General features: G+C 39.1%; 1 protein-coding gene across 1 annotated transcript in view; it reads right to left on the reverse strand.

The window, feature by feature from the left end:
• LOC104114908 (kinesin-like protein KIN-14B) overlaps positions 1-1,461 on the reverse strand; it is a 28,637-nt gene extending 27,176 nt beyond the window's left edge. Inside the window, exon 1 of the mRNA XM_009625454.4 lies at positions 1,043-1,461. Coding sequence (XP_009623749.1) covers positions 1,043-1,273 — 231 coding nt within the window. The 5' untranslated portion in view covers positions 1,274-1,461. The remainder of the gene's footprint in view (positions 1-1,042) is intronic.
• Positions 1,462-11,580: the final 10,119 nt, after the last annotated feature.

The following is an 11,580-nucleotide window of genomic DNA, read 5'->3' on the forward strand; positions in this document are numbered from 1 at the left end:
AACATAGGTATATACCCTCTACCGCTAGTGAACATCTCTTAGTTCCACATGCCAAAGTTAATATTCTTAAGTTTTTATCCAATGGCCAAACTCGCTTTAGACAACTAGTTATCATGATTAGAAAGCACTGTAGAATTTATATACATCTGTGTCTCGAGCTAACCACATCAAATTTAGAGAAAAGCTCCACTAGCAACTAATAGCGACCAAAAGGAATTCAGTATACTTCCAAATGAAATTTTTCACCCAGTAGTGGAAAGAAACTTCACCTTATAAAACAAATTTAGAATCTTGATTACTAATTTTTCCAACTCTAAATAATTTAACCGCTAGTTCCAAAATAGACATATAATCTAGTAGCAAACTAACCATTTCCAACAAAAAGGACCAAAAAAAGAATCCAATATAATTTCAAAAATCGAACACTTGGCTACCAAATAAATTAAGAACTCAATAACTAACTTTTCCACCTCTCAATAACATTGTTGTACTAATAGGACGGATCCAGAAAAACTCGGTGTGTTCATCTTTAAGGTTCCTAGCACTAAATGTGCTATACTTGTAATATTACAGGTTCAAGATTTGAAATTTTTTAAAACTTCAGTAATTTTTATCTTTCACAATTTGAAACTTGTTAAAATTCTAGTAGTTTCTCTCTCTCTCTCTCTCTCTCTCTCTCTCTCTCTCTCTCTCTCTCTCTCTCTCTCACACACACACACACACACACATATATATATATATATATATATATATATATATATATATAAAACACATTAATATCAAAAATAGTGGGTTCAGTTGAATTTGTAGACAATTCACTGCATCCGCCGCTAGCTGTACATTAGTATCAAATCAATCACTCTTACTGCTATAAATGAACATAGCCATTAATCCTCTACCACTAGTTTCGAAATCGGGTAAATACAAAAAAGGAGATAAAGTTCCAAATGCATTGTATATTAGAGCACTTCAATTATACAAAAACACATTAATATCTACAAATAAAGTACTAAAGTACTAAATTGGCATGTAAAATAAGGACCTTTAATTTGTCCTTCAATTTCAAGAGCTTAGAGTTGAGAGCGTGCTTAGATAGTTCAAAATGCGGCGGCGCACCGGCAGCAGCAGCGGCAGAGATCGAGTACCGGCGAGCCAACGGCGCCGGTGACGGTCTCTGATAATCTTCGTGCTCCGTCGTCGACTTCCGAGGTTGAAACCCTGGCACATCCCAACTCCACCTATTATTATTGTTGTTGCTCTTCTGCTCCGCCATTTTTAATAAGGTTTTCAATTAAATCAAAACTATATGTAGACCATACAATAAATATAAATAAATTAGAAAAATAATGGGATAAAATTATGAAGAAATGGAGCAGAAGAGAGATTTTGAGAGCTCTCTTCTGTCTTTCTCTCTCTAAGGTTTGCTTTTTGCTTTGTCTGAGCCTTTATTTCTCACTGTAAATTGAATTTGTGGTGGTTTGAATTTCAATTGGGGGAATGATAGAACATTTGCATTTTTTGTCCCTATAGTTTTTTGTTTGTATTAATTTAGTCCTTTGGATTTGAGGGTTTGTTCCCTCTTTTTTCTTTTACTTATTTACGGGAAGAGTATAAGTTATGAGTTCCAATGAACCCGGTAGGTGTTGCTTATATCTTATATTTATATTAGAAAATTTTTTAAATATATATTTAATTATAAACTCACTAATTATAACGAGTTATGGGTTCGACGTTAAGTTTAGAACCTATAAACTTAACTAACTTCGCCTTTGTTACTGCATTAAAAGTCCATACCATCTTAGTAGCAACTACCAATGACAATGGCTATAGAAAGATGGATAATTTAATGCTATTGTACATTATATTAATGTGAATTGTTATATCATGGTCTAAGTTTAACACATGAAGTTATTAAATTTTATTTCACATCATTTTATACAAAAGTAACTCGAATTTTACTCTATTTAATTTTTGAATTTTATTAAATCTACATGTCAAGTTTAAACTTGGCTTCAATTTTGTTTCGGCTCATATAATATTCACGTCAAAATTTAAAACATATAAACTTAACTTGATATCACTCGTTTATAACTCTACAATCCAACCTCCTATCTCTTTTTTGCTGAATCAAATATCATATAATATGATTCTATATAATTATGTTGGAGACGCTTAAGTTTAAAAATTATTTGGTGATAAGTTTGATCTTTTAAAAAAAATGATATTGAAAAACAACATAACTTTAGAAATTGATAAAAATGGATCAACAAAGACAAATTTTAGACAAAGTAGTAAAGATTTTAAAGAAATGAAACTACATAATATCAAACAAGTAATACGGCAAAAGATTGAATGGTTCCGAGCTGGATAGAAATATTTGAAAAGAGAAAAGGTGAATAAATAGAATTAGGAAACAATTATTTTATACATTATATGAATCACAAAGCATTTGAAATTATCGAAAACGAGAAGGGCACAATCGAAACTACGCAAATCCTCGAGGGACGAAAGGTAAACTTTACAAAGTAGAAATTGATACTAAAACGACGCCGTAGTGATTCTGGTGATATAAAAGAGGGACACCTTAAAGCTTTATTATTCACAAGAAAATATGCGTTTCTCGTGAAACAAGGACTCACTCTCAGCAATGATGTTTGTCTTTATGTCTTGTTTTGATTTTACTTATTGTTTTGGGAAACTTTGGGCAAAATATAAAATTGACTAATTGACCAAAAATAATTATATTTATGTATAGGGTAAAATATGATATGACATGTGGCTCACTAAAAGGAAGACACGTGAATCCAAGATGGCATGGTTGAGGACCGAACACAGCCACTCTGTTTGTCACCGGAAAGGATAACGATCGTAAAAGTGTATTAAATGCTCTGCGCCCGGTAGCATTTACTAAGAAATATTCTACAGCATTAAGAGTGACGGTCTGTTACAGAAAATTTGGCATTTATGTTCAGCGTTACATCTTCATCAATGACCCTCATAATTGGCATTGAAGAAGGGTATGATCCTAGGACCGTTTTTCCTAGACGTAGCTATAAATAGTGAGTTATGTTATTATTGTAACTTGTAAGAGACGAATTTTCTAGCAAGAACATATACTGTATTCTATACAAAGCTTTACACAATTTCACTTTCTTGCTTTTTGATCTTATCATTGTTGTGTTCGGAAACCGTGTTCACGAAATCACTATCTTTGCTATTTCATTTATATTCTAAGGCTAAGTATTGTGTATTTTTCGATTATCGTATTATTTTCGGATCAAATTGGTTCACTTGTTTAGAACCGCGTATAATTCAACTGTACCATTTTACGGGTAAATAGTTTGGCACCCACAGTGAGGCCTAGAGAGTCGTGCAATTAAATTGATTCTGGCTTTTTTTACTAACGTGTTTTGATTATTTTGTCTTACAAAAAATCACAAAAAATGGCGGATAACACTATTAATGATGGTCACAACCCTGGAATTCGAGGGGATCAGCCTCATTTCGATGACTCAATCAATGACACTCGCAATTAGGGGAATGACGCCACACCGGTACATGACAAGAGATATCCTCGACGGGTTCGGGAGACAACTCCCGATGATGCTGACGAGGAGCAAGTAGCGTATGCTGTGAGGATCGTGCAAGAGCAACATGCAATCATCATAGGTCATCTCACGCGACAGGATCAGGTTATGATGGAACTAAAACAGGCGCTATCAGGTGCTTCGAATAATGCAAACATGCGCGATCCAATTCCTCTTGTTGTTCCCGCAGACCAAACAACGCAGAGAGTCGACAACAACACTCTCATGGGTGAAATTGGCTCCGATGGGGCTGGGGGAAGCAGATCAGTTCTTAACAACGAGAACGATTCATTCAAAGATGATCTTTTACGGTTCACAAGGAAAGTAAACGCCTGCATGGATCAAATCCCGGGCACACCACCAGTATTGAAAGGCCCAAACTCAAAGAAGTATGTTCAATTACCGTACAAGCCAAGCGCGGCACCAGAACTAATCCCGAAGTGTTTCAAAATGACTGAAGTTCCAAAGTATGATAGAACTTCAGACCCACAGGAATAGATTACCACCTACACAACGACGGTGAAATGAAATGATCTAGCTCCTCACAAAATTGAATCTGTGTTGCTAAAGAAATTCGGCGAAACTCTCACGAGGGAAGCCCTAACGTGGTATTCATTACTCCCCGAGCATTCCATAGATTCCTTTGAGATGCTCGTGAATTCTTTCATTAAAGCTCACGCCGGGGCCAGAAAGGTGCAATCCCAGAAGGCCGACATATTCAGAATCGCGCAAGGAGAATCTGAATTATTACGAGAGTTTGTTACCCGATTTTCGAAAGAAAAAATGTTACTCCCGGGCGTCCCGGATAAATGGGCAGCTGAAGCATTCACCAAATGATTGAATCTGAGAAGTTCAGACGCTTCCTAGAAGCGGAAGGAGAGCCTGCTTGAGTTTCAAGAAATAACCTGGGCAGATGTTCACAACCGATATGATTCAAAGATAAGGACCGAAGACGACCAGGTTGGTTCTACATCATCGGCCAAAGGACGGGAGAAGAATAGAGAAAAATCAAAGGATGATTACGACGCGGATAGGCAGCTTTTGAGGGGGCGGTTTTTTCCCTACGAGCGTACCGAAAGCCGTGGCAGAAATTTCCGAGCAACAAACAAGTCCACTGTTGACAGAGGGACTGATCGTGGTCAAAAAAATAGATCACTTCAAGATAAAGAAATGTCGGGTTCTCGAAATTTTTCTTACCCCAGGTTATCAGAATATAACTTTAATGCCAGTGTAGTGGAACTGGTGTCGGCCACGAGGAACATTAAAGAAGCACGGTTCCCAAGACCTATGAGGTCCGATTCCAGTCAGACGGATCCCAATTTATGGTGTGAATACCACGGGGTGAACGGTCACTGGACATGGGACTGCCGACATCTTCGGGATGAGGTGGTAACGCTATTGAAGAATGGTCATCTCCGAGAATTCTTGAGTGACCGGGCTAAGAACAATTAGAGTCACAACATAGACAACGCGGAATATTCGAAAGCAGTAGAAGAAACCCCACGCTAGTCGATCAACATGATATTTGGGGGGAACGAGATTAACGGGGTCACCTTTTCGGCGGCAAAAAAGACTAAAGTATCGATAACTCACAACAAAAGACTCTGGGAGGACGATATCACTTTCACGGAGGAAGACGTGGACGGATTGTTGTTACCATACAACGACGCACTCGTAATCTCTTTAAATGTGTTAGATTTTAAAATTAAGCGTGTTATAATAGATCCAGGAAGTTCGGCTAATATCATACAATGGAGAGTATTGGAACAAGTTAAACTCACCGGAAGCATTATTCCGGCAACAAAACTCCTCGCTGGATTCAACCCTGTGAGGGTGACCCGGGGAGAGATCTTGTTGCTCACGAACGCTGAAGGAGTAATGAAAACAACTCTCTTCGAAGTAGTGGATGGTGATATGGGATACAACATCATCTTAGGAAGGTCGTGGCTACATGAGTTGAAAGTTGTACCTTTGACGTATCAGTTATCACCAATTGCTGAAGTTTCCAACGCCCAAAGGAATCAAGCAGATAAAAGGTGACCAACTGGCAGCAAGGGAGATAAATGCAATCTTAGTTTCCAGTAGCAAAGGGAAGGAGTACACGTCATAGCAATTACAGGAACCAGCGCCTACTCCCGAGTTAGAAGAGGTTATTCCAGAGGCAGAATCGCCAGAACAGTATCAGGTGCCGAGATATTTCCAAGTTCCGGAAGAGACAGACGCAACGAAATCCATGGCAGAGGAACTAGAGTAAGTGGCATTGTTCGAAGAATTCTTAAAAAGAAATTTTCACTTGGGGACAGGACTGCACCCCGAGCTCAGGTCTGGTTTTATTGAATTCCTTAAAATTAACGCTGATTGTTTTGCATGGTCGCACAAGGATATGACAGGTATCCCGACGGAAATAGCCGTGTACAAGTTGAGTTTGGATCCCAACATACCACCGGTACTACAGAAGAAGTGCCATATTGCCGAGGACAGGAATAAATTCGTTAAAGAAGAGGTAACCCGCTTACTTAAAATTGGTTCGGTCAGAGAGGTAAGATATCCAGATTGGTTAGCTAATGTAGTAGTAGTTCCTAAGAAGAAGAATAAAGTTTGTATGTGTGTAGACTATAAAGATCTTAATAAGGCGTGTCCGGAAGATTCGTTTCCACTGCCAAATATCGATCAAATGATTGATGCCATGGCCGGGCACGAGTTGATGAGTTTCTTTGATGTTTATTTCAGGTACAACCAACTTCCGTTTTTTAAAGTAGGAGACTTGGTTCTAAGGAAAGTAACACAAAATACACGGAAGCTCAACGCGGAAAGCTAGGTCCAACGTGTGAAGGTCCATACCGGATTTTAGCTGTTATTGGGAAAGTTTCGTACGAGTTGGAGAACCAAAATGTGGACTAATTTCCCAGCAACTAGAATGTGACACACCTCAAAAGATATTATTGTTGATGAATGATGCTCAAACAGAAAGTATGTGCTGCACTTTTTTTCCCTTCGTTCAGTTTTTGTCCCAATTGGATTTCTCTGGCAAGATTTTTAACGAGGCAGTGACAAAAAGCATACTACAAAGACAGCAGCAATAAGACCTTTGATAGCAAGGCAAACGAACAAGTTTCCACTCGGTGACGATTAGGTAATATTTGGTTCGATAGTAAATTCCCACTGGGAAGTTAAGTTTGCTACCGAATAGAGGTTACCCGAACGTTCACGGGCACAAACCGCCAGAGGATTGTTAGGTATTCTTTCGCTCGATAGCATGAATTCCTAAGGGGAAACAAGATATGTTGCCGAGTGAAGGATTACCTAGCAATTTATTGGTAGGACACTCGAAGATACAAGACTTCCAGTTTTCCAATTCGCATTCTTCGTATTCGAACACTGGGGGGAATAACATGAGGATACAACAACAATGATTGCCACGTCAACCAGGAACAAAAATATGAAAACAAAATGCATAATCGGGATCGGAGACTGCGCAGCCAGCCCCGTAGAAAAAGTTGTACAAGATAGCCACAAGTAATGGTAATTTCTTTTCTGCATAGCAAAATGCTTATGTAATTTCTCAAAATAGAAGGAATAAAATGAAATCCTTCTTTTTTATCTTGTTTCTTGTCTGAACGATGAGCTAATTTTGTCATTTGAAAGTTAAACAAGTACTTCAAATGTTAGTGCCGTAATGAACAGGAGACGTCATCTTCAAGAGCACCGTAAACATAAGAGGGCCCTCTCTTACAAAAATTCTCATATTAAAGGATTGGTTCTGGAAGAATCAATGCCCGGAATCCAAAATGTCATCGGGAAAAAATACACTCGAAGCCGCATATGAGAAGGACGCAAAAAATAAACTTGCGCAAATATTCATAGAAACCCTCACGTACAAGGGGAAACTTGCACAAATATTCGTAAAAACACTCATGTAAAAGGGAAACTTGCGCAACAATTCATAAAAACCCTCACGTAAAAGGGATAATACTCGGAACCAAAATGCTTCGAAGAAAAGGCATCTGAGACTACACATAGTAGAGCGCGAATTGAACAACATGCACATAATACTTGAGTGAATGCAAAAGTTAAAGGCTTGCATGGATATTCAAACGAAAGTAAGACTCAAACGATATTTGAACAAAAAAAGTATGTCTTTATTCACAATAAAGGGCCAAAACGTTACAAGTACAAAATGAGAAAAGAAAGAAAAAACTAAACTGCAGCGCCTCCGGAACTAAGAGGAAAAGAAATATTTGCATTGCCAGGAAAAACAGGTGGTTCCGCCGATGGCTCAACGCTTTCCCTAGTTTGGTCTTCGGCCTCATCGCCTTCCGATCCCTCTTCAATTTTCAAAAACTCGGAACCGGAATCAGAAGAACCTGGAGCATCAGACTGCACCAGGAGTCTATTTTTTGCAGCCAACTCAAGCTCTCGGGCCTTAGCAATTTCGGCATCGACATCAATGATAATACCAACTTTGGCCTCTTCCAAAGTTTTTCTCCTCACGGTATACATGAAATAATTTTTTTCAACAATGAGGGAAGCCGCTTGGCACTTGAGTTCTCTTTGAGTTGAGTAACCTCAGCGGAATTGTTTTCCCGGGCGGATCTCGCAGATTTGAGGCTGACGTCCAGCTCGCGGACAGTTGAACTAAAGAGCCTATAATGCTCAATGGTTTTCCTGTACTTCTCTTCTAATTGGGCATGTTTCATCTCCACAGCAGCAAGTTCTTCACTTTTAGAGTTTACCTCCAAGTTAACCACTCTTTCAGTGAAGGTAGTCTCATGGTCGGCTGCAGCAAGAACGACGTTCTAGACTTCTGCCCATTTGGCTTTTGCCTCATCAAAATTAACCCTCAACGGCCTAATTTCTTGGCTAATAATTACCACTTATTGCTCGCTTTGCTGCAAATGAGCCTCCAAAACAACGGCCTCAGTAGCCCTGGTTTCCAGTTCCGAGAGGCAGAGAACAGTATGGTCTCGTTCCGTCAAAAGTTGATCCCATTCAGAAGTAAGTTCTTCCTTCTCACGAATCAACCCTTGAAGGCCCTCAGAGGCAAAAAAGTTGGCCTATACAATAAGAAGAGGTAAAACTTAGAATTCATTCGTTCAAAAGTAGAAGAAATAATAAAGAAAGGAAGGAACGTACCGCTGTGGCATTATGCATAGCATTGTTCAACAAACACTCACCCGAGAGTGTCTGAATCTTTTCCCAGTCTTTTTCTGAAGTCAAAGGGTTCAGGTAATTAGCAAGCTCCACCGGCCGTGATAGCATGTTGCACTCGGTAGAGACTGAAAGAGTAATGTTCCTCCTCTTTTGTGGATCTTCAGAAGGGGCGACATAATTTTGCCCCAAATTCCCATGAATTGGGGACTGTGGAAGAGGAACGCATTCTTCATGGTCAGGTGCGGCCGATGGAGATGGTGTAACAACCACTAGTGAAATAGTAGACGAAGTCGGAAATGATGTAGCAGTTGCTGGTGTCGGTGAAAGTGGAGATGAAGTTGAGGAGTGAGAAACAGCTGCATCATCTGTACTAGTGAAATAGTACAGATGATTCGGGGGCATCAATCTTTGCCCTTTTTCTTCTTTTCCCCGGCCGCGGAGGTACGCCTTCTCTTTTTTATTTATCCCCCGGCCGGGGACTCCGTGAAGAAGTATTTGCACCCGAAACAGGCCTGGAGATACTTGTTCGAGTATGTGCTTCCTGAAGCAGTCTCACTGCATCAACATGATCAATTAGAACGTCCTCCTCGGGGACAGCAACAGAGCGTGCATGTAGACGTAATTCCATGAACAAAGTCAGAAGGGTTCAACCAAATTCTTCATATACAAAAATTGAAGCAAGGTAAATTAAAGTTACCATGATTTTTGTCCTTCCACTCGTATTTAAGGGCTAATTCTGTCCATGAACAAGTTTCGGGCGTTGTGATGTCCAAGATCTTCTGAACCCACCGGTGGGGGAGTTATCGAGTTGCTGAAACATGCGAAGGGTGAAGAAATGATACGGCCATAGAAGAATATCTAGTAAGAGGAATATTAGACAAAGAACTTATGAGTGCCGTTCCAAGCAACTGGAAAGGAAGAAGCCGTTGTCGGAATGATGTCATTGGTGGAAACTGCAACAAACCGTTCCATCCACTCACAGTCGTTGTCATCATCCATGATAGACAACAAAGCATGGTGACCACGCTTGCAAAGGCTTATCATTCCCCCGCAAAAGATTTTGGGGGAATAGAGATTCATCATATGAGTTAAGGTTAGCTCCTCTCTAGTTTCTTGGCACAAACATCGGAGACATGCGATCGTCCTCTATATTGAAGGGCTTACCTGTGCTAAACACACCTGGTAGCGAAGGCAAAACTCCGCAATCACGGAATCAAACTCTCCACTCAAAAAAAAAAAACGCACCCAAAGTAAAGGGATACGTGAAAAGGTATGTAAAACCTTCCTTGGGGAGGGTTGCCCGCTCCGATATATCAGGAGCAATAATTTTCAACTCATTCCAGCGGCAGTCCTCATTCACAGCACGGATACTGAAAGGGCGAATGGAATAAGGGTACCTACTAATAGCCCATGTACGAGGGTTAGCAGTAGAAAAATTCTCTTCATAATCCTTCGAAGTACTAAGCCTTCTTGGGATAATGGAACCCACTGTTAGAGGAACAGAATTCTCGGTTTTGTTCTTATTCTTTATAGAACTAGCACGTTTAGAGGAATAAGTCATTGGATAAGAAGAAGGTAAAGAGTTTGTGTTTGAAGAAAATTAGGAAAGGGATGGAAAACAAGGATGCAGATCAGAAGCTCAAGCAATTGTGAAACGCAAAGGAAAAGGAAGTTGCGTATAAGTAAAATTTTGGCGACTAAATTCATGGCCATGATTACCTCGATAACCGGCAAAAGCCATGTTGAATCATGGGATGACGCGTGTTCGAGGCATTAAATGCAGAGAGATGTGTGTCTAATCAAATGTCAGAGACTTTCAGAGGGAATTATAATAATTTTTGCCAAAAAGGTATTTCTACCAACTTTCCGGTAACTCAAAATGATGTCACCGAAAAGCAAGGGGACTATCTGTATAGGGTAAAATATGATATGACACGTGACTGGCTAAAAGTAGGGCACATGGAATCCAAGATGGCATGGCTGAGGACCGAACATAGCCACTCTGTTTGTCACCGGAAAAGATAACGTTCGTAAAAGTGTATTAAATGCTCTGCGCCCGGTAGCATTTACTAAGGAATATTCTGCAACATTAAGAGCGACGGCCTGTTACAGAGAATTTGACATTTATGTTCACCGTTACATCTTCATCAATGACCCTCATAATTGGCATTGAAGAAGGGTATGATCCTAGGACCGTTTTTCCTAGACGTAGCTATAAATAGTGAGCTCTGTTATCATTACAAGGGATGAATTTTCTGGCAAGAACATATACTATATTCTATATAAAGTTTTACACAATTTCACTTTCTTACTTTTTGATCTTATCATTGTTGTGTTCGGAAACCGTGTCCACAGAATCACCATCTTTTTTGCTATTTCATCTATATTCTAATGTTAAGTATTATGTATTTTTTCGATCATCGTATTATTTCAGGATCAAATTGGTTCACTTGTCTAGAAACCGCGTATAAATTCAAATGTACCATTTTACGGCTAAACAATTTACTAGCCAAAAAAGTATAAAATATATATATATATATATATATATATATATATATATATTATTGCTATTATTTTTGGGAACGATTAAATTATATCGTTGTCAACATCTAATGTGTCAAGTTTTTTTAAAGATGAGGCGGAGGGAGGGAAAAATAAGTGGTGCCATGTATAACTGAAGTTTTTTGCTTAGTTGGATAACATGCAGTTGCTTTCTGTGGTCCTTGCCATTGGTCATAGTTTGAAGTTTAGCCCACACATCTTGTTATATATTATTAAAAGTTTAATTAGCTATGACTGAACTATATATCTTTGAGATTTTATAATATTGTACCAGTAAATC

This window comes from Nicotiana tomentosiformis, chromosome 5 (genome assembly GCF_000390325.3).
Source record: "Nicotiana tomentosiformis chromosome 5, ASM39032v3, whole genome shotgun sequence".
In the NCBI taxonomy this organism is placed as follows: Eukaryota; Viridiplantae; Streptophyta; class Magnoliopsida; order Solanales; family Solanaceae; genus Nicotiana; species Nicotiana tomentosiformis.